Source organism: Herpailurus yagouaroundi, unplaced genomic scaffold (genome assembly GCF_014898765.1).
Source record: "Herpailurus yagouaroundi ecotype Mexico unplaced genomic scaffold, PumYag 159, whole genome shotgun sequence".
In the NCBI taxonomy this organism is placed as follows: domain Eukaryota; kingdom Metazoa; phylum Chordata; class Mammalia; order Carnivora; family Felidae; genus Herpailurus; species Herpailurus yagouaroundi.
In genome coordinates, this window is record NW_024412400.1 from 1,082,067 (window position 1) to 1,105,967 (window position 23,901).

At 44.3% G+C, this 23,901-nt stretch overlaps 1 protein-coding gene across 8 annotated transcripts in view; it reads left to right on the forward strand.

The window, feature by feature from the left end:
* Positions 1–3,760: 3,760 nt before the first annotated feature.
* Positions 3,761–23,901, forward strand: part of ANO10 (anoctamin 10) — a 214,889-nt gene continuing 194,748 nt past the window's right edge. For 2 of the 8 annotated variants that reach the window (XM_040479598.1, XM_040479601.1), the window contains exons 1-4: positions 3,764–4,104; positions 14,756–14,908; positions 18,011–18,208; positions 20,045–20,179. In XM_040479598.1, the coding sequence (XP_040335532.1) occupies positions 14,770–14,908; positions 18,011–18,208; positions 20,045–20,179 (472 nt within the window). In that variant the 5' untranslated portion in view covers positions 3,764–4,104; positions 14,756–14,769. Of the gene's footprint in view, positions 4,105–13,479; positions 13,511–14,755; positions 14,909–18,010; positions 18,209–20,044; positions 20,180–23,901 lie in introns of all 8 variants that reach the window. The other 6 variants (XR_005791878.1, XM_040479600.1, XM_040479597.1 and 3 more) reach the window with 5 other exon arrangements.

Consider the following 23,901-nt stretch of genomic DNA (forward strand, 5'->3'; position numbering starts at 1 on the left):
TTTATTTATTTATTTATTTATTTATTTAATTTTTTTTTTTCAACGTTTATTTATTTTTGGGACAGAGAGAGACAGAGCATGAACGGGGGAGGGGCAGAGAGAGAGGGAGACACAGAATCGGAAACAGACCCCAGGCTCCGAGCCATCAGCCCAGAGCCCAACGCGGGGCTCGAACTCCCGGACCGCGAGATCGTGACCTGGCTGAAGTCGGACGCTTGACCGACTGCGCCACCCAGGCGCCCCACGTTTATTTATTTTTGAGACAGAGAGAGACAGAGCGTGAACAGGGGAGGGTCAGAGAGAGAGTGAGACACAGAATCTGAAACAGGCTCCAGGCTCTGAGCTGTCAGCACAGAGCCCGACACAGGGCTTGAACTCACGGACCGCGAGATCGTGACCTGAGCCGAAGTCGGACGCTTAACCGACTGAGCCACCCAGGCGCCCCTGTACTGGAGAGTTTTAAGAAAGAAAATGATATATTGGCCAAAGCCCATAAATACAGAAGGAAATTTAGTATATGATAATGATATGATAATGATGACATTTAAATCAGTAAGGGAAAGATGTATGATTAAGTAAATCAACTTGGGTAAATGTGTAGCTAACAAGATATATGGTAAAGCTGGATCCATTCTGCTTAACTCACACCCAAACAAATTTCCTTTTATTTATTTATTTTAATGTTTATTTATTTTTGAGAGACAGCCACAGAGTGTGAGCGGGGGGAGGGGCAGAGGGGGAGGGAGACACAGAATCCGAAACAGGCTCCAGACTCTGAGCTGTCAGCACAGGGCCCAAAGTGGGGCTTGAACTCACCAACTGTGAGATCATGCCCTGAACTGAAGTCGGACACTCAACTGACTGAACCACCCAGGTGCCCCCCTAAAAAATTTCCTTTTAAAGGAAAAATGTGAAATCATGAAATATTTAGAGGAAACCATGGAAGCATTTTCAAAATAATCTAAGAATGGTAAAGGTCTTTCTAAGTATGATACAACCTGGAAATACTAAGTAGTAAAAAAAAAAAAAGCCTTGGTAAAATTCACCAATTAGAAATGGAAAAGATCTGCATTGCCAAACAAAACAAGACAAAACAAAAACACAAGCAAATAAAACAGTATAAAGAAAGTCAAAAGATATGGCAAGCTGAGAAAAAGTCTTGACATGCATATTTAAGAAAAGGACTCTTTTTACCATTATGTAAACCTTCTCTATCCAGTAGAAAATTGGACAAAATATGGGCACCCGGGTGGCTCAGTCGGTTAAGCATCTGGTTCTTGCTTTCGGCTCAGGTCGTGATGTCACGGTTTGTGAGTTTGAGCCCCTCATCAGGCTCTGTGCTGGCAGCGTGCTGTGTGCTTGGGATTCTGTCTCTCCATCTCTCTCTCAAAACAAACATTTTTTTTTTTTTAAAGAAAATTTGGCAAAATATATGAACGATAATGCACGGGAAGTAAATACAAATGTCTTTTTCACACTCCTCATAAGAGAAAGGCAAATCGAAACCTGTTGTCATCTCTCAGATTGGTACGTTCCATCCCAGATCTGGCCAAAATGGAGTAAGTCCACTGCAGCCTGTGTCCCCCACGGACTACTACCAAAACCTCTGGATAAAATATGCAAAAGAGGCTTTGCAAGTTGGAGAAAGTGGTGAAAACTGTTTTTCCTTCTCCCTCCTCCGGCCTGAGGCCAGTCAGAGTCACAGTGCTGCACTGTGGTAGTGACTTGGGGAAATGAGACCCTGAAAGAACACCTGTCCCCTGGACACAGGAAGTGGGAAAAGGGACCCCTGTTGTGCAAAGAGCATGAGGGGAATCCCCGTTATTTTTTTCTCTCTCTTCCCTCAATGCTGCCTTTAGAGCAGCCCCAATTGCACAGAAGTGCATGAGAGATAGGAAGCATAGGAAATTCCAAGAGAACCTTAGCCTTCTGGCCAGCAGAACTGGAAAGAGGAGGTCCTGGGAGCCAGAAGATATGAAGGAAATCCCCAAAAGGAGAGGGAAGGGAATCCCTAATTCTGTGTAGTGGTTTGTTATGCAGCAATAGGTAACTAATACAGGGACCCATGTCATTAACTCACCCCGGTCAGCCATTTGTGTTGTCCAACAACTGATTTGTCATACTTAACACGGAATGTTAACTTGTTAATTGTGGAGATGAAATGAGATTGTCCCTGCGAAAGGCATTTTTTAATATTTCCATTCAAATTTTGTCCCCCCTCCCCCCGCCAATCCTTCCGGTCATAGAAATGCCAGAAGATGAAGTCATATGGAGGGAGGGCCATTCAAGTTCAGGGGTTGTGAAGATAGGAAGACTGCAATTTTAAAAAGCCTAATAAGTAATTCATGTCTAAACCTATTGACTCGCAAACAATTTGTCCCAACTGCAGAAGAGAGAGAACTTCTGGACGTATCCATGCAGGGCTTACTAAAAAAGACAGCCATGTGAGAACTGACCAGTAAGGTTGTGAACTCCCGTGACAGAGCATTGGGGTTCTAGAAAGAATAACAAACAGCCCCTATCAAGTGACAAGCTTCTGTTCCCATTCCCTAGTCTCCCTCCTCCCTGTCCTGAACCTGGAAGACCCAGAAAAGGGGCAGAGGTGTGGAGGAGCAGATCTCACTTCTCTGGCTTGGCAGGACTTGGAGGCATTCCTCTGGGCTGACCTGGGTGTATGGAGGGAACCCTTATAAAGGGTTCATTCGTTGCTTTCTTTTGTTCAACTGAGGGTTATTGCTTGCCTGTTGTGGATCGAAGGCCGTTCCAGACACCGAGAATATATCAGCGGACAAAACTGACAAGAATCTCTGCCCTTGTGAAGCTTACATTTGGGAGAGACTGACAGTAAACATAATAATATAAAATGTTAGGTGATGCGTGCTGTGAAAAAAAGATATAGGAGAGCAGGTAGGGTAGATGGTGGGACGTGCAGGAGAGCAAGTATTACACAGGATGATCAGAAAGGGCCTCAGTGAGAAGGTGGGATTCTATTCCCTGGAGGGAGGAGAGGAAGTAAACAGTCTTCTTAATTAAGGAATGTAGAGGGAACAGCCGGGACGAAAACCCTGGGGTGGGAGCTGGGTGAGTGAGATCTAGGAAGAGCAGGGGGCCAACGTGGCTAGGGCAGAGAAAAGGGGAAAAGTAAGAAGTCTGAGAGATGAAAGGTGGCGGGGGACTTGTTCTGATATTTGAAAGTGACAAGAAAATTGGGGTCTGGACTGCAAGAGACCGGCCAGAGGAAAATGCGAAGAGGCCTACAGGTTTCCCTGGCTCTCAGAAAGCAGAGCATTTTTGTAAATTGAAAGGCGAAGAATAATCCTCGCACGACCTTGCTTTCCGAAAGTTCCCGTTAACGGAAGACCTACATTAGTACCTGTTTTCGCTACAGGAAAGAAATCTGAAGAGGATTACCGCTTTTACTAAAAAAGCTATCGCTGTAGTAATGGAGGTCTTTCGTAAGAGCAGGGATACCGGTATTTTTTTCTCCGCGTCTCTACTAGGCTCCACCCCCGCTAGGTGCGAAGGCCCAGCGAGGCCCCACCCCTCATCGGAAAAGCAGCCCATAAGACACGCCTCTCCCACCGTGGTCCCGCCTCCTCTCGGAGCGACAGCCCATAGGACACGCCCCCGCTCGCCGTGGCCCCGCCCCCTCCCGGTGGGGCCGCCCAACGAGGTCCCGCACCCCGGCCGCGGACAGCCCATAAGGCGCGCCTCTCCCACCGTGGTCCCGCCCCTCCTCGGGAGTGACAGCCCACCAGGCACGCCTCTCCCGTGCCCCGCCGCGTTCCCACTCCCGGCCAAAAGCCAGCCAGGCCCTTCCTACCTTTTCTCCGGAGCCGTTCCTGCCCCAGCCTTGGAGGGACTCCCCACTAGGCCCCGCCGCGCTCAGGGCGACGCGGTGCCGGGCCCCGCCTGTCCCGACGTGGTCCGGCCCAGCCCGCGCACCCTGGAGTCTGGGCCCCGCCAGGCCCGCCACACCCAGCGCCCGGCGCGCCCTCCCTGCAGGCCTCGGCCCGCCCCCCGCCTCGAGCGTCCGCGGCTCTGCCTCCCCGTGGCGCCGGCCGTCGGGCCCGCCTCCGAAGACGTGGAGCGCCGCTGCGGCCGGTGAGTGGGGGAGGGGCCCGCAGCCCCTCTCGTCGTCGGCGGCGCGGAGCCGGGGTCCGTGTGGGACTGAGCCCCGGCTGCCTGGCGGCGGCGGCGGCGGCGGCGGCGCCGCGCCTCCAGGGGCGCCTCCCACAGCCCTTCCTTCCCGGGGTACCTCCCCGGGGCACCTCCCCGGGGCAGTGTCGGGAATGGGGAAGTGGGACCGGGATGGGCGCAGATGGGGGTTGGGGAGGGAGGACTGAAAGTATGGGGGGGTGGCAGGCGCAGGTGGGGGCTGGGGAGAGCCTATAGGAGTCTGGGATGGAGGGCTGAGTATTGGAAGAAACGTGGTGAAGCCGAAAGCTGGGACTTTGGTCAGGATGGGGACTTGGGGTCTTCGGAGCTCAGGGGAGTGAGGTCGTGGGTGGGGTTGGGAAAGGCGGCCAAGCCTATCGAAGGACGTTTTTTGGAAGGACCAGCTCAGCGGCGCAAGATTCACGTTTCTCGGGCCGCCTGGGGAGCAGGGACGCTTGGGATATGTCCGAACTAGTGTGGCTGCCGCGAACTTGCAGGGTCATGCTCCCTTTCACATCGGGGTGATTGGGTTTCCGGGCTCTCCACTGGCACACGTAGTACTTTTTAAGCAATAAATGCAAGTCAGGGGCAGTGCCTGGGACACCTGAGAAACGTGGATGGAATCGAGCTCTCCTCCTATAGGCTGCTTCTGTTTTCCTGCTGCCTGCCCAGCGCCGGACTCGGTGCGCGCCGTCTGCTGCAGAAGGCTGTTCCAGCAGCCAGGACAGTGCACAGAGGTTCCGGGCTTCAAAAGGACAGCGGAGGTTTATTCGGACTGCAAAACGGTTGTGGCCCGTGCCCTTAAATCCTGCGGTTTAATTTCCAAAACTCGAGTCCTGTGGCGTCTTTCAAAAGTCACATCTTTACTCTCTGCCTGCTTTCGATTTGAAGTCTCCCACTAACTTACAGAACCAGATATTTTCTAAGGGCCCATTCTGTGAGGACACCTAGTTTTAAATTCACCGTGGGAAGTAGATCATGTGTGTTCTGACCAGCTTTTGCTGAAAGAATTGCGGAATTGCCGGTGAATGAAATTTAAAAGATCTAAAGTAATGCAAGGGAATAGAACGGGCCTAGTAAATTGGTGTGTGTGCTTAAAAAAAAAAAGCCAGTGAAACTTTTTTTCATTGTAGAACCTTAGAAGATAGAGAAAAGAGTATAAGGATGGAAATGAAAATCCCATGTAATTTAACCAACCCTCTTAACATTTTGGTGCAATACTCCTTCGTTCTTTTTGTATTTTATTGTGTATTAAATGTACATGTTACATAATTGGGGTCATATTGTTATATTACTTTGTTGTCTGCTTTTACCCCTGCTTGGCATTTCCCCCGATCGTTAAAAATTCTCCGTAAACGTCTTTTTATATGGTTGTGTGATCGTCGTATGGATTCATGCTTTTATCACATATCAGAGCTTTAGTTTTGAGTCAAGTGCTATGCTTGCAGGTGACATGCAGTGTTGCTCCAGGGTTTCAGACGTGATTCCAGAGCAGACAGGAAGTGTGAATGAGAGGAGGTCAGTCCTGGCAAGGCCCCGTTGGGTGCTTCTGTGCAGAGGTGGCCTTCTTGGTGCAGCATCTCTTTAGGCCTAGGCCTGGGCTGCTGTGGCCAGGCTGCCTTCCAGTATGTCTGTCTCGCCTCTCCTGCATCTTCCGGTGCGATCCTGATGCCATCAGGTTCCCAGATGTGTTTCCCACATGGGCCTCACCAGCTTCCTTACCTCCTCAGTGTCGCCGAGAAACTCTAGTGCGGGTGGGTGTGTACGGTGTGCTGACTTACCACTCCCAGATTTGCACACCTTATGTAACTCGGAGAGGCAGCTGCCCTGGGTCTCGAGGAAGGAGTGTCTCCCAGTTGTCCTCGTCATTAGCAGCCTGTTGCAGTTTTCAGAAGACGGCTCTGTTTTCTTACCCTCAGGGCCTCCAGAAGGGTCCTGTCCTTCCATCTAGCCCCGGCCATTAAAATTGCACCTTTTCTCCTCGGGGAAATCCCTCTCATTTTCCAGCTCAATCAGTGTGGCCCTTCGTCTTTCTCTCAATGATCTGTTCCTGTGCTGCTTCGTGACTGAGTAATTTTGGTTTATGTTTCTCCTCGGGTCTGAAATACGGTGATTTCTGAAGATACCTGTGCATTTCCTTCTAACTAGCCTTTGGATTTATAATTCCATTGGCTCCCCCCACCCCCAAGCTCAGGAAGAGAATACAGAGTCTCCTATTCTTTTCTTGATCCTTGATAAAAGATGCATGTACTCCCGGCCCCATGGCTGAACTCACAGTGTGTTTATCTTCATATGCGCATTGCAGCCACTATGGTCAGGATTCACCTCTTCCTGTAGGCACGTGATTGCAGTAGCTAATGTAAAAGCGCCTGAATCCAGTTCGTTTTTAGGCCTCTCTTTGGCGCTGTGTGCAGTACAACACACGGTAAGAACAGAATTTGGGACGGCTGTCCTGTGCCCCAGAGTGTCTCTGGAACCTGTATGCTGTGCCTTTTAGTCATTCCTGGCTGCTGTCCTGGTTGACAGCTTGGGTGAAAGGGGGGCATTGGTTGTGGTTGCAGAAATCGTTGTACCGTCCGGTGCCCAAGAAGACTACATATGTTGGATCATTGTTTTTTAGATTGGCCCCCACTGGGACCACGAGCCTCTTTTCTGTACCCACACTTCGCGCCCTCATGTGCCCCCCTCTGGTATTTTGGTCGCGTGTATTTATTAGTCATGTGCATGGTGATGATGGTAGACCAAGCTCCCATGAAGACCCTCTGGTCAAAGTAGATTGCAGAACTCAGCTTAGGCCAAGGCTGTCCTGAGGCTTCTTGTTTTTACTGCCTTAGACTTGCTCTTCATGCCATTGGGCCCGCCGGTGGGGAGAAGCGGTTTAGCACAGGCCCGGATTCCGCTGGCCAGTGAATTGCAACACTGAGTGCTCCGTACCTGCACCCTGCTGCGTGCAGAGCACAGGGGCAGGGATCCCCCAAGGAGAGAGCATCCCAAAGGTGTTCCTATATAGAGACAGAAATTCCCTGAGCAATGGGTGCCCCTCGGTGGGTTACAGGGACGGGAAGAAGACCGCACAGAAGGTGTGGCGCGGCGGGAGGGGGCGTCTTAGGTCACCAGGGTGGTAAGTTCGTTGTGGCGCGGTGGCTGGCCTGAACGCAGAACAGCTGAAAGCAAGCGTGAACAGAGCAGAGTGGGCCTTCAAGGACTGTCACCAACAGTGTTGAGCCTCGAGGGCATTTTATGTGCGGGAGCCTCAGAGGGATCAAGGCTTCCTGAGCTCCACCAACAAGCCTTCACGGACACTCTTTTCCCGAAACCTGGCACGGTTCAGAGCAGAGTCCAACCAACACTGGCCCTGGAGTTAGTCTGTGAGACTTTCAGGGAGCTAGGCTTGCAGCTGCCCAGCGTGGCCGGGCCGGCGTTTGTTCTAATGACAAGACTGTAAAACTGACTTTGTTGACTAAGTTCACAAAAAGAAAAAAAAAGGAAAAGGTCTTTTTCATACTGCCTGGTTATCATTCAGAGAGCACTGGATTTCAGTCTGTGTCTGCCATGCTGGTTGTGTGATTTCGGACCTGGTGAATATGATACGGTGAGGTCACGGGACCAAGTGACCCCTAAGGCTCCTTCTGCTCTAAACATCCTATCGTTGCCCAGCTCCACTGGCGCTTTTGGCCGCCTCCTTCTGGATAGGACGGGATGTGCCTATGTGCGGAGGCGTTTCATTTTATATGCTGTCGGACGGAAGGCTTTTCGTTGTTATCGAGCCTTCATTCAAAACAATCTTTACAGTTGGGCAACTTCTTTTTTACAAAGTTGGTATCTTTTTAATCTGGGACTAAAGCAAATTATCTCGTATTATACAGTTTTCCAAGTATCGTTTGGCCTTTCCTAAAGGGTACATTTTACCCTTACTTTTAAAATGTCGGACCTCTATACTGTGTTACAAGTGTAAAAGCCATTTTTTTCTAATTATAAGAAAAAAACCCTTGCCTATTAAAATTCGAATCAAAAAGAGAAACGTAAAGAAGAAAATAACAATCATCTGAAATCCTACTACCTAGACATGACAGTTGGGAGAGATATATCTGCCTAATCATCGATGGGATATTTATTCAAACGCACACAGTATAGAGTGAATCGTGAATGTAGCCACACGTGGTTAAGGGTGTGAACTCTGGCCTCAGGGTGCCTGAGGTTAGGCTCTTCTGCTCGCTGCCATGTGACATTGGACAAACTCCTTAACCTCTTTGACTTCAGTTTTCTCATCTGCTAAATGAAAGAGTTTCTTTTTCATGGGGTTGATGTGAGAATTCAAGGAGTAGCCCATGTAAAGACCCCAAAGTTAGCTAGTGTTGAGGTGGCGGCGTAGGAGGGCGCTGGGCTCACCGCGTCCTGCCGATCGCTTAGATTCCACCCACATCTGCCTAATAACCCAGAAAACCGCCAGAAGACTAGCAGAACGGAGTCTCTGGAGCCAAGCGTAGACGAGAGGCCCACGGAGGAGGGTAGGAAGGCCGGAGAGGTGTGCGCACTCCAGGGACTGGCGGGAGGGAGCGGGGTCGGTGGAGGGGCAGCCCGCCTGGCGAGGCGGAGCCCCCGAGCCTGGCTTGCAAAAGCGGAGGGGCCGGACTGCGTGAGTTCTGACAGCCAGTGGGACTTAACATCTGGAATGTTAAAAGTGAACAGCTCTGCTCGGAGAGTGAGAGGGCTAGAGGACAACGGGAGGGAGAGTCGTTGAGCCCCGGAAGACAGAGCTCAGCTCGTGGGGAACAAAGGCACTGGCCAGCGCCATCTCCCTTTCCCATCCCCCAGCCGAAACCCCAAAGGGAACCAGTTCACCGAACTTGCTTGCACCGTGCAAACACCCAGTGCTGTGCTTCTGTGGATCCATCCCTCCGATGGGTCTGCCTCCCTCCCGGTCGCTGCAGGGCCCCTCCTGCAGTGGACCACCGACAGCAAAGCGATCTGAGCCTGCCCCTCCCGCACCTGTGCACCTTGCAGATCCACCCTGGCTAATACGCCAGATCCCATCGAAGCAGCACCACAAGCCTGGCAGTGTGCAAGTAGCCCAGACAGGGGCCACACCACCCCACAGTGAGTCCTGCCCCTGGGAGAGGGGAAGATAAGGTAGACACCAGTCTGACTGTGGCCCCAGCGGTGGGCTGGGAGCAGACATCGGGTCTGGCTGCGGCCCGCCCACTGAAACAAGTTACTCCGGACAGTACAGGGGAAGTGCCCTGCAGTTCCGCGCCACTCCAGGGACTGTCCAAAATGATGAAACGGAAGAACTGTCCTCAAAAGAAACTCCAGGAAGTAGCGACAGTAACGAATTGATCAAAAACGATTTAAGCAATATAACGGAACAAGAATTTAGAAAAATAGTCATAAAATTAATCGCTGGGCTTGAAAAAAGCATGGAGGACAGCAGAGAATCTATTACTACAGAGGTCAAGGGACTAAGAAATAGTCATGAGGAGCTAAAAAATGCTATAAATTAGGTGCAAAATAAAATGGAGGCGACCACAGCTCGGATTGCAGAGGTAGAGAATAGGTGAATTAGAAGATAAAATTATGGAAAAAGAGGAAGCTGAGAAAAAGAGAGAGAAAAAAATCCAGGAGTATGAGGGGAGAATTAGAGAACTAAGTGATGCAATGAAACGGAACAATATCTGTATAATAGGAATTCCAGAGGAGGAAGAGAGAGAGAGAAAGGGGCTGAAGGTGTACTTGAACAAATCATACCTGAGAACTTCCCTGATCTGGAGAAGGAAAAAGGCATTGAAATCCAAGAGGCACAGAGAACTCCCTTCAGACATAACTAGAAACGATCTTCTGTGCGACATATCATAGTGAAACTGGCAAAATACAAGGATAAAGAGAAAATTTTGAAAGCAGCTAGGGATAAAGACACTCTAACATATAAAGGGAGACCGATAAGACTAGTAGCAGATCTATCTACTGAAACTTGGCAGGCCAGAAAGGAATGGCAGGAAATCTTCAATGTGACGAACAGAAAAAAATATGCAGCCGAGAATCCTTGGTCCAGGAAGTCTGTCATTTAGAATAGAAGGAGAGAGAAAGGTCTTCCCAAACAAACAAAAACTGAAGGAATTCATCACCACTAAACCATCCCTACAAGAGATCCTAAGGGGGATTCTGTGAGTGAAATGTTGCAAGGACCACAAAGTACCAGAGACATCACTACAAGCATGAAACCCACAGACATCACAATGACTCTAAACCCATATCTTTCAATAATAACAATGAATGTAAATGGACTAAATGCTTCAACCAAAAGACATAGGGTATCAGAATGGATAAAAAAACAAGACCCATCTATTTGCTGTCTACAAGAGATTCTTTTAGACCTGAGGACACCTTTAGATTGAAAGTGAGGGGATGGAGAAGTATCTATCATGCTACTGGAAGTCAAAAGAAAGCTGGAGTAGCCATACTTATATCAGACAAACTAGACTTTAAACTAAAGGCTGTAACAAGAGATGAAGAAGCGCATTATATAATAATTACAGGGTCTATCCATCAGGAAGAGCTAACAATTATAAATGTCTATGGGCCGAATATGGAAGCCCCCAAATATATGAAACAATTCATCACAAACATAAGCAACCTTATTGATAAGAATGTGGTAATTTCAGGGGACTTTAATACTCCACTTACAGCATTGGATAGATCATCTAGACACAGGATCAATAAAGAAACAAGGGTCCTGAATGATACATTGAATCAGATGGAGTTGATAGATATTAGAACTCTGCATCCGTAAGCAACAGAATATACTTCTTCTCAAGTGCACATGGAACATTCTCCAAGATAGATCACATACTGGGTCACAAAACAGCCCTTCATGAGTGTAAAAGAATTGAGATCGTACCATGCACACTTTCAGACCACAATGCTGTGAAGCTTGAAATCAACCACAGGAAAAAGTCTGGAAAGAACACCCTACTAAAGAATGAGTGGGTCAACCAGGCAATTAGAGAAGAAATTAAAAAATATATGGAAACAAATGAAAATCAAAATACAACAATCCAAACGCTTTGGGATGCAGCGAAGGCAGTCCTGAGAGGAAAATAGATTGCAATCCAGGCCTATCTCAAGAAACAAGAAAAATCCCAAATACAAAATCTAACAGCACACCTAAACGAAACAGAAGCAGAACAGCAAAGACACCCCAAACCCAGCAGCAGAAGAGAAATAATAAAGATCAGAGCAGAAATAAACAATATAGAATCTAAAAAAACAGTAGAGCAGACCAATGAAACCAAGAGTTGGTTTTTTGAAAAAATAAACAAAATTGATAAACCTCTGGCCAGGCTTCTCAAAAACAAAAGGGCGATGACCCAAATAGATAAAATGATGAATGAAAATGGAATTATTACAACCAGTCCCTCAGAAACACAAGCAATTATCAGGGCATGCTATGAAAAATCATGCCAACAAACTGGACAACCTGGAAGAAATGGACAAATTCCTAAGCACCCACATGCTTCCAAAACCTAAAGTTACCCGGTGTTGTTGTCATTTTGATATTAGGGTGGATTGTGCATATCCATAAATGGGGTCTTGTTTTGCACTTTTTTTAAATCTTACAATGCGTAATGAAATGTTCTCCATGTTAATATAGTTGCATCTGCACCCTAGTGTTGACGGTGCTGTTGTATGGCTGTGACACGTAAATACTTTATGTGTTTCGCCAGTGTCCTCTTGTTGGACTTTCAGGTTGTATACGTTGTGTCTTTTTTATTTCTTTGCCATAACTAAACCCAAAGTAAATGAGAAAGAGAGAGAGGAAAAAAAGGAAGTTGTAATGAACTTCCAGTGTATATATATTCTATTTTATTGTCTCCTTGGCATGAATTCCTAGAAATGGCATTGTTGTGTTGAATGGTAAGCGTATTTAATATTATTTTTCATGCTGCCACTCTGCTTTCTGGAAAGATGGCATCAAAGTACAACATCTGTCAGCTGTGTGTGAAAATGCCCAATTTTCTACACCTGTGCTAGAACTAGGTTCTGTCCACCTTTCAACTTCGGCAAACCTGAAAAGGGAAAGGCATCTTATACTTACTTTACATTTCTTTTACTGGTATGTTTGAACATCTCAAAGTGTGTGTTGGCTGCTTCTATTTCTTCTTTTGTGACTTGTGATTTCAGGTTTTCGTATTTTTTTGTTGATTTGTAGGAACTCTTTGGATGTCAGAGATGGTGACACTTTTGTCTGTAGGATCTTGGAAATCTTGTGAAGGTTATGTCGAGTCATGAAGGACATATAGTATCTCAAATGAGACTAAATCAGTGAGCAAATATTTTTTATGTGTTTCTTGCTGGTGCTCATACACGTGTTTAGAACTGAAACCTGCATTTAGTGTCTCAGAAAGAGTGTTGTATGGTCTGGAAGTTGTGAATACGGTGGGCCTTTTATACCGACATTAGGCGATGCGCAAATGCCAGGAAACTGACACCTTTGACGTGTGTCCACACACACCCTGCTGAACTGTGGGTTGTGCCCTGAGCCTAACCATTCCTTTTCAGCTTGGCTCTTTACTTCCTCTTTCCCATGTTCCAGGTCAGAAACCTCACAGTTATCTGTGGACCTTTTCCGAGGTGAAGGCTACGGGTTCTCAGCCTCCCTTCCCAGAAGGTTAATCCCGCCTCCTCAGGCTGCCCTGCCCCAGACGGTTTCTGCTATTGTTTCAGGCCTCCTGTTAGAATGATCTGATGCTTCTGCTGTAAGACTATGAGCTCCCTAGAAGCAAGATGGGAACCTTACTTACTTTTGTACCTTCAGACTCTTATCACAGCATGACTGAAAATAAGCATGTCATAAATGTTCGTTGTATTTGATCTTTCCATTTAAAAGATGACGATGCGTAAGCCCCTGTAGTGTACTGGTACATTAACCATTTTCCTCAACTTTTTGTTCTGAAAAATTTCAGAAGTTCAGGAGAGTTGAAAGAATATTCATATTCTGCCCCCTAAATCTACCTATGGAGATTCATCTCACTCTGACACGTAGCTGATTCTCTGCTCAGAAACCAACAGTGACTCCATTCTGGGCATTGGAGCAGATGTGAACTGTAGCATTCTTTGTCCGTAAATGGTCACAGCTCACAAAATGTTGCCCTCTCTGCTCTGGTCCTGCTCTGTCTGCTCTGTCTATTCTTAATGTCATTGATTTTACACATTACTTCCCTCTGTAGAACATGCCTCTTTTTCTTGATGGAAACTTTTGCACATTAAGTGTTCTGAGTTCCTATAGCTCTAATGGCTAATTTTTATCATTCTTTCATTCTGTAGAGTTCCTGACCACATGACTAGCTGTTAGGAGGTGAGTGCTGAGGCCCGTTTTGATCTTGTTACCTTCATAGAGCCTGGCACGCCCACTTTGGATTTGGCTGTTATTTTATAATAATAGCATTCCTGAAGCATTTGTGCCATGATGTGAATCCAGCATTGATTTATAATACCTATGTTGCCCCAAAACTTATGCTGTGTTGGAGTAAGAGAAAAACTTATCAGTCTAAGCCAGATAACCTAGGTCTGTTTGATCTGCTTGTTGCAAGATCATAATTCACCCTAAAGAATGGAAGACTGTTCTGTGGTGTTGGTCATTCCTTTTGTGATTATTCCCAAGAATTGATTTGCACGTGTACTTTGGAGTCATTAAAACCCACGTCAAGTACAAAGTTAGAATAAGTAAGTCTAAAGTCTGGAAATTGTCTCTGCTGTGAATCACTGGGTTAGAGAGATTCACACGAGAAACATTTTAGAGGGAGGCCATTAGGCCTTAGTGACTGATGCCATTTGTGGATATCCAAGTTGACCAGAGTACTTTTCAAGCGTGGAAATGGAGATAAAGATGATATTCCTGAGAAAGAGAAACTAGGAAAGGAAGCTGATACTGGGGACTTCAACTCCATACCTAAGCATGAACTCGGACCAGGTCAATTCCCTGCTCTTACTGAACTGATGACTCCCATCGCTTATTTGACAAAGCCCCGTTCCTTTGTAGTCACGGTCCCTGGTTAGATACCTGCTCATTCCCATCCTGCACCCCCCCACCCCTACACCCACAAGTGGTGCTGTAGCCACACCTAATCACTTGTGTGTCTCTGATTCTGTTGGCTATTTTTCCTCTCTATTTTGTACAGGAATACTGTTTCTTCTACGTAGAATGCCATCCAAGTCTCGCGAGCAAATTCCTGTTCGTTCCTCTAAACGCTGTTCGGGTGTCAGATCTTTTGTAAATACTTTCTGACTCTTCCTGTGTGACAGTGTATTTTACACTTTTTGTCCTTCCCTTATCTGATGTCCTCCCTGCCGTGTTCTGAGCTGCCTACGGGAAAGGATGATGTTCCCCCTGACTTTGTATGGGCCTGGCTCACACATGTGCTTTCAACCGTTGGTTGAGCCTGTCTCATGTCCATCTGGATCATGAGAAATTTCCCTTTCTCCTGGGACCCAGAATTAGGTGTAATTAGGAGAAAATACAAATACATATTTTTTGATATGTTTCCATATATTTCACTTTTCCATTATAACCCATGTGCTTTTTATTTTATTTTAATTTCAGCACATTTGTAAAAGATGAAAGTGACCTTATCAGCTTTGGATACTTGTGAGAGTTCCTTCACGCCTTTGGTGGTCCTAGAACTTGCTCAGGATGTCAAAGAAGAAACCAAAGAATGGCTGAAAAACAGAATTATCTCTAAAAAGGAAGATGGAGGCAAGTAAAACAAATATTACTCAGACTTAGCCATGATCAGTGACTAAAAATGTATTTTCAAATGTTTTACAGTTTTTTCCCTGATATATTTCTAAAATTAATATCCATTTCTTTGCTCTTTATTATTTATCTGGACTTGAAAGGGAATCTAAGTCAGCATTAGACTGTAAGCAGCACGAGTGTGATTTTGTTCACAGCTATAAATGCTGTGCCTAGTACACTGCCTGGTGCACAGTAGGTCAATATTTATCAGATGAGTGGACAAGTATCTATTTGTGTGTCAGATATGGTGCTAAGAGAGAGATTAATACGGTCCCTGCCTGAAAGAACGTTACCGTGACTGTTACTGTCGGTGTAAGGAGACTGAATGTGGATTTCTGGAAACTGAAGTAACAACAACAACAACAAAAACAAAAAGAGAGAGCTGTTACAAAGCAGTGCACGATAGTTCAGAGTGAATTGTTTGTAAGCTAGCTGGAAGAGGAAAGGGAAGAAAGAGGAGACCCTTGGTGATGCTTTTCAGGATGGAAAGGGATGACTTTATAGGAGAAGCCAAAGCTTAGCCCTCTCCCAAAGGGCAAAAGGGGGTCTACATCTGGGGGAAAGAGTGGAGGACATTTTACATGAGGAAACGTTTCATAAAACTGTACAAAACAATACCTAAAACTTCACCAAGTCTCCAAACACTGAATACAACTTAGACTTTTTTTTTTTTTTAAGATTTTGACTGTAAACTGAAGTGCTTTCTTAAAAATAAAACCTTGAATCAAAGTGGGATTTTTGATTTTTTGGAAACAACCAAGCCAAAAGAAAACTTGAAAACGAGAGTATCTGCTTACTAAAATCAGAGGTGTTTCACTGGATTGGAGTTCGTTCGTTCATTTGTTCTTTCTTTAAATGTTTATTTTTAAAAAATTTTTTTAAACGTTTATTTATTTTTGAGACAGAGAGAGACAGAGCATGAACAGGGGAGGAGCAGAGAGAGAGGGAGCACAGAATCTGAAACAGGTTCCAAGCTCTGAGCGGTCAGCACAGAGCCCGACGCGGGGCTCGAACCCACGGACTGTGAGATCATGACCTGAGCCGAAGTCGGACGCTTAACCGACCGAGCCACCATCAGGCGCCCCTAAATGTTTATTTATTTTTGAGAGAGAGAGAGAGAGACAAAGTGTGAGAGGGGAAGGGGTAGATAGAGAGGGAGACAAATCTGAAGTGGGTCCAGGCTTTGAGCTGTCAGCACAGAGCCTGAAGTGGACTTGAACCCATGAACCGTGAGATCATGACCTGAGCTGAAGTTGGACGCTTAACTGACTGAGCCCCCCAGGCGCCCCTGGGTCCCTTCTTTAAAATTCCTGTGATGGAAGAGCTTTTGTCATGCCTAAGAGTGAGGGACTTTCGTGTATTCCCAGTCTTCTCTGTTCCTTGTGTGGAACAGACACACAAGAATGGGGAAGCAGCGGGCATCTTTCTACTGTTGGGAAAGCAAAAAAGAACATTCCAAAAAAGCATCCTCATCTTTCAGGTAAGGGTAGTAGGTTCAACACTCATGTTTACTTTTACTCTCTTCTAAACTCCTATTGAAATGACAATAAAAGGATCTTTTAAAAAAGATAATAAGTCCAGGTTGACAAAGAAGAAAGGAAAGAATATAACAGCAGCGCCATTTTGGAAGCTAGAAAACGGGTGGATGAGTGGTGAATAACTTCTCAGATTTGACAAAGCCAAAGCTGAAGCTGGCAGGGGTACAAGTTGAGGTACAGTTTGGTTTACACTGCAGACTGAAGACTTCTAAAGACTTAGGTATTAGTGACTGTAGAGACCTGTGGAGGCAGAAATAAGTGCTACCAAGAAAAAGGAAAAAGAATCGACCAAGATCCATTTGAGAAATAGTTAGCTCCCCTGATCCCTTCTGTATTCTACCATCGGAGCAGAAGAGTGTGAATTATTCTCTGCAGAGGGTCAGATGCTTGGATTTCGTAATGGGGGATTTATGCACAGTTGAAAACAGAGATTCTGTACTGCAAATAGGATAATAACTGAGTATTATTACCCCTGTCCTCCACCCCACGGATCTCATACCTAATTTAGTATCCAAAATATTAGCTAGAATCAATCATCTAGGAAGCAGATTGAATAATCTTTCCTGGGGACTCTGACCAGAGTCAGAGTCAAAGGCAAAATAACCCAAGGTGCAGAAATCAGAGAGTTGCCCATGAGAAATGACCTGGCCAGATGACTGTGCATGAAAGGCCATCTTTAATGAACTCCATCTAAACCTTCAGAAGTTCACCGTACCCTGTTGGAACACCTTTCTTAAACATGCGCATACAATAAAAGATCAAACGTCTGAGGAAAATCCCTAACATGAAGGAGAAAGCTAAACTAAAACAAACAGACAAAAACCAAGAGGAAATTAAAAACTCAACTCTCAGTTATGAGAAGGTAGAACATTCTATAAATCAAGAGTTGGATGCTGTAAAATATTCATTTAGGAAAAAAGCTCTTAGAAAGTGGAAATATGAAAGCAAAGTTTAAAAACTCAGTCAAAGGATTAGAAGGTAATTTTGATAAAACCTACCAGAAGGTAGAGCAAAAAGTTACAGAATTGGAAAATTTGACAGAGAAAAAATAAGGAAGTTAGAGGACTCGTCCAAGAGGTACACATCTGAATAAAAGGAGTTCTAGAAAGGGAATGGAAGAAAAGGGGAAGAAATCATCTGAGGAAAACTCAAGGTTGATGCCATGCTTTTTCAGCTGGAAAGGGCCCACCTCGTGCCCAGCACTGTAAATGAAGAGGCCTGTCATTGGGAAGTTCTGGAACCCTGGGAATGGAGAAGATACTACAAACTTCAAGAGAAAAAGAAAAAAGGTCACGTATATAATAATAACACGTATATAAGGATGAGACTTCGTAGCAGAAACATGGGAAGCTAGAAGGCATTTTCTGAAGGAACTTGACTTATGTGTAGTTCTTATCTATTTGGGAGATACGTTTGAATTGTTAATACAATTTTCCTTATATCAAACTAGAGACAATACTCACTTAGAATGTTTTCGTTCTTGAAACTTTTCTGAGATTGTGCTTATCTTTTGTTTTTGAAGGTGCCCAGCTGCTGTTTAGACCATTGTTAAATAAATATGAGAAAGAAACACTAGAAAATCAGAACTTATATCTTGTCGGTGCCTCCAAGATTACATTGTTACTGGGTGCGGAAGCAATGGGTCTGGTAAAAGAGTGTAATGATAACACTATGAGAGCCTTCACATATGGAACCCGATATAACTTCAAAGATTTTGATGGTGAGTCCCAAGATTATTTCTGTCAGAATCATTTTATCTCACAAATAAGTTTTTGATCAGTAGATCAGGGGTCAACAAACATTTTCAGTAAAAGGCCAAATAGTAAATATTTTAGGCCGTGTGGGCCATACGTCCTCTCGCAGTTACTCGACACTATCCTTGTAAAGCAAAAGCAGCCCTCGACTGTAAGAAATGAAGGGGTGCAGCTGTGTCCCACTAAAATTTGCTTATAAAATATGGCCCATGGACCTTACTTTGTGATCCGTGGAATAGATGAACATAAATTAGGGTGACAAACGTAACTTATTACTATTATTCTGTTCTAATTCTTAGAATGGTGTATATTCACTAGCTTGATATAGAAAAATGTTATAATGAGAAATGCAGTAGTTCGGTATTCTAGAATTGCCATTTCCTGGTAGAGTACCTCGTTCTGTTCTGGCCTCATAGCCCGTTCCAGAAGAGAGTGGTTTCTGGAAAGAACTGAGAGAGCCAAGGTGGCTGTGAGGTCGGAGTGGGAGTTTGGCTTCAGAATAAACTGGTCCCTTCCAGGGCTTTGGAGTTAGAAGATGTGATTAGGCTTCTTCAAAGTCACTCTGGATTTTTATATCTTTATGCTTTATTAACATAAATGGGGGGCGCCCGGGTGGCGCAGTCGGTTAAGCGTCCGACTTCAGCCAGGTAACGATCTCGCGGTCCGTGAGTTCGAGCCCCGCGTCAGGCTCTGGGCTGATGGCTCAGAGCCTGGAGCCTGTTTCTGATGCTGTGTCTCCCTCTCTCTCTGCCCCTCCCCCGTTCATGCTCTGTCTCTCTCTGTCCCAAAAATAAATAAACGTTGAAAAGAAAAAATTTTAAAAACATAAATGATAATGGTAAAAAATCACCTCATTTAAGAGGATTCGCTTGTCAAAAAACAGCGCTGTTTTCTTATCAGACTGTCTTCCCCCAATTTTATGGGAGGAATATTCAACTCCAGAAGGGAACAACCTGGGCTGAAGAGTTTGAAGGAGGAGAATTTGTCATGTAGGCAAACTTCCGTTCCATCCCTAGTTAGGATAGTGTTCGAATTCTGCTCATTGGCCTTAAATGAGATCAAGCAGGTGTCTGCCATTTGGATATTTGCACCCTGTTATATAAGAACTAGGACCGTAGTCCCTCGCTCCCCTTAGCTGTGGGCGATTCATTCCGAGACTCTCAGTGGATACCTGAGATAGCAGACAGTGCTGGGCCATGTATGGGCTGTGTTTTTTCCTATATGTGCATACCTGTGGTAAAGCTTAATTTATGAACCAGACACAGTAAGAGATCAACAACAACAATACTAAAATAGAACAATGGTAATAATCTGCTGTAAGAAAAATGGCGCAAATGTGGTCTCTCTCAAAGTACCTTATATTACTGTATGCACTGGTCTTCTTGTGATGATGTGAGATGATTCAGCTCCTGCCTGCTGAGACGACGTGAGGTGAATGAACTAGGCATTGCAACGTGGTATCAGGCTACCACTGACCTTCTGACAATAGGGCAGAAGGAGGGTCATCACCTCTGGACCATGACTGATGCAGGCAACGAACCGCAAAAAGCAAAACCCTGGATAAGGGGGAGCCATCGTACAGTGATTGAAGGATCGTATTACGTGAAGGCAAACGGTAATTTACTCTTATAAAAAGGCGCTTTATGTTCTATTTAATTTAGGAGTTTTATACTTTGCTTACTCCTTGTGTTATTTATTTATTGTTTATGTCCTCATTTCTATAACCCCAGGTTATTTGAATCTTATTAATTTTATTTTGGCCGTCATGAGAAAATAACTGGAAATTTTTTGTCCTCATTTAGATGACAATGATGACTTCCTCACGATGGCAGAATGTCAATTCATTATCAAACATGAACTCGAAAATCTTAGAGCCAGAGATGAAAAGATGATCCCTGGTTACCCCCAGGCAAAGCTGTATCCAGGAAAGTCGTTATGTAAGTCATGCTATCAGCCACTTCACGGACACATGTTCTGATGCAGTTGTTTTTGCTTAGTGGATGAATAACAAGTTAAAGAAGCTTTGTTGTTTTCTTACTGAAAAACATAGAACTTTATAATAACATATTCTCATGAACATGCCTTTTGCCATTAGAGCTTCGTTATATTGTACCTTTAGATCAATGTATTTGTTCTGTGTGGTTTGCTACTTATTTACCAAGGTCTCGCAGCATTTGGTTTGCTTAAAATTGGGTGTGAACACATATGCGTATTACTCAATACAGATTAGCAGAGTTAACATTATGCCCAGATGAGGAGTGCAAATGGGGGCCACTGTCTTTTCCTGGAGCCCTCTTTCCGTCTCCTCCCCTTTCAGTGGGTGAGCACATGGGAACAAGGCTTAGGGAGGGTCACAGAGTGACATGATACCTGAATGCAGATCAGCAGCTTGCAGTTTTGTGATTTGCTGCCATCCCGTTTGAAAGAGAATACTAGTTTGCAGATAAAGTGCTCACTACAGTGTGTAATTCCAAGTCTGCCTCCTCCCCCCACCCCCCAGGGTGGCAAGGCCTCAGAGCATTTTTGCTGCCCAAATATACTTTAAGCATGTAAGCTACTGTGTTCTCTAGTCAGTTTAATACTACCTTCCGGGCTTCACCCAGCGGGACAGATGCCTGGGAAGCAGTCCACGTTCAAATTTTCCCTGTTGTCATCAAATATATATTAGGGTTGGTTTGTTCAAACCAAGGTCCAGTCACAGATCACCCATTTTGTATGGTGGTTGTATCTCTTAACTCTCTTTCTCTTATTGTGATAAAGTGCACATAACATAAAATTTAAAGATTGAAGATAAAAAATTTAAAGATTTTCACTGGTATTAAATATATTTAGAATATTGTACATTGTCCTCACCATGCCTCTCCATAGCTCCTTTCATCTTGTAAAACTGAAACTCTGTATCCATTACACAATCACTCTGCCTTCTCCCCTGGCCCCCTGCCCAAGTAGCCACCTTTCTACTTTCTGTCCTTATGGTTGTGACTACTCAAATGAGTGGAATTATACAGTATTTCTCTCTATGACTGGTTTATTTCACTTAGCATTGTCTGCTAGGTTCGTCTATGTTGTAGCATATGTTGGAATTTCCTTCTTTTTAAAGACTGAATAGTATTCCAGTGTGTGTGTGTGTATACACGTGTATGCCATGTTTTGCTTGTTTACTCATCCGTCAGTGGACCCTTGGGTTGTCTCCACCTTTTTTCTATTTAGAATAATCCTTTTATGAACATGGGGTGCAAATATCCCTTCAGGGTCCTGCTTTCAATTATTTTGGGTGTATACCCAGAAGTGGAATTTCTGGGTCACATGGTATTGCTATTTTTAATTTTTTGAAGTACCTATATACTGTTTTCTATAGCAGTTGTGCCCTTTTACATTCCCATCAACAGTACCTAAGAGTTCCAGTCTCTCCACATCCTTCCTCTCCAGCATCTATAGTCTCCTGATTTGCTCATGTTAGCCACTCTGACCGGCGTGAGGTGGTATCTCAGTGTAGTTTTCATTTGTATTTCCCTGATGAGGAGTGACGTTGAGCATCTTTTCATGTGCCTATTGGCCATCTGGGTGTCTTCTTTAGAGAAGTGTCTAGTCATGTCTTCTGCCCATTTCTTCACTGGAAAATATGTTTTTTGGGTGTCGAGTTTGATAAATTCTGTATAGATTTTGGATACTAAGCCTTTATCCGATATGCCATTTGCAAATGTCTTCTCCCATTCCATCTGTTGCCTTTTGGTTTTGTTGAATGTTTCCTTTGCTGTACAGAAGCTTTTTATCTTGAGGAGGTCCCAATAGTTCATTTTTGCTTTTTGCTTCCTTTGCCTCTGTAGACATATCAAGTAAGAAATTGCTGTGGCCGAGGTCAGAGAGGTTTTTTCCTGCTTTCTCCTCTAGGGTTTTGATGGTTTCCTGTCTCACATTCAGGTCCTTCATCCATTTTGAGTTTATTTTTGTGAATAGGGTAAGAAAGTGGTCTAGTTTCATTCTTCTGCATGTTGCTGTCCAGTTCTCCCAGCACCATTTGTTAAAGAGACTTTTTTCCATTGGCTATTCTTTCCTGCTTTGTCAAAGATTAGTTGGCCATACTTTTGTGGGTCTAGTTCTGGGGTTTCTATTCTATTCCATTGGTCTATGTGTCTGTTTTTGTGCGAATAACATGCTGTCTTGATGATTACAGCTTTGTAGTAGAGGCTGAAGTCTGGGATTGTGATGCCTCCTGCTTTGGTCTTCTACTTCAAAATTACTTTGGCTATTCGGGGTCTTTTGTGGTTCCATACAAATTTTAGGATTGCTTGTTCTAGCTTCGAGAAGAATGCTGGTGCAATTTTGATTGGGATTGCATTGAATGTGTAGATAGCTTTGGGTAGTATTGACATTTTAACCATATTTATTCTTCCAATCCATGAGCACGGAATGTTTTTCCTTTTCTTTGTATCTTCTTCAATTTCCTTCACAAGCTTTCTATAGTTTTCAGCATACAGATCTTTTACATCTTTGGTTAGGTTTATTCCTAGGTATTTTATGGTTCTTGGTGCAATTGTGAATGGGATCAGTTTCTTTGTCTTTCTGTTGTTTCATTATTAGTGTATAAGAATGCAACTGATTTCTGTACATTGATTTTGTATCCTGCAACTTTGCTGAATTCATGTATCAGTTCTAGCAGACTTTTGGTGGAGTCTATCGGGTTTTCCATGTATAATATCATGTCATCTGCAAAAAGTGAAAGCCTGACTTCATCTTTGCTAATTTTGATGCCTTTGACTGTCGTGTTCCTGATCTCAGGGGGAAAGCTCTCAGTTTTTCCCCATTGAGAATGATATTAGCTGTGGGCTTTTCATAAATGGCTTTTATGATGTTTAAGTATGTTCCTTCTATCCCAACTTTCTCAAGGTTTTTTATTAAGAAAGGATGCTGAATTTTGTCAAATGTTTTTTCTGCATCGATTGACAGGATCATATGGTTATCTTTTCTTTTATTAATGTGATGTATCACGTTGATTGATTTGCAAATATTGAACCAGCCCTGCAGCCCAGGAATGAATCCCACTTGATTGTGGTAAATAATTCTTTTTATATGCTGTTGAATTCGATTTGCTAGTATCTTGTTGAGAATTTTTGCATCCATATTCATCAGGGATATTGGCCTGTAGTTCTCTTTTTTTATTTTTTTTTTCCTGGGTCTCTGTCTGGTTTCGGAATCAAAGTAGTGCTGGTTTCATAGAATGAGTCTGGAAGTTTTCCTTCTCTTTCTATTTTTCGGAACAGCTTGAGAAACATAGGTATTATCTCTGCTTTAAATGTCTGTTAGAATTCCCCAGGGAAGCCATCTGGTCCTGGACTCTTATTTGTTGGGAGATTTTTGATAACTGATTCAATTTCTTCACTGGTTGTGGGTCTATTTCTTCTGTTTGAGTTTTGGAAGTGTGTGGGTGCTTAGGAATTTGTCCATTTCTTCCAGGTTGTCCAGTTTGTTGGCATATAATTTTTCTAGTATTCTCTGATAACTGCTTGTATTTCTGAGGGACTGGTTGTAATAATTCCATTTTCATTCATGATTTTATCTATTTGGGTCATCGCCCTTTTGTTTTTGAGAAGCCTGGCTAGAGGTTTATCAATTTTATTTTTTCAAAAAACCAACTCTTGGTTTCATTGGTCTGCTCTAC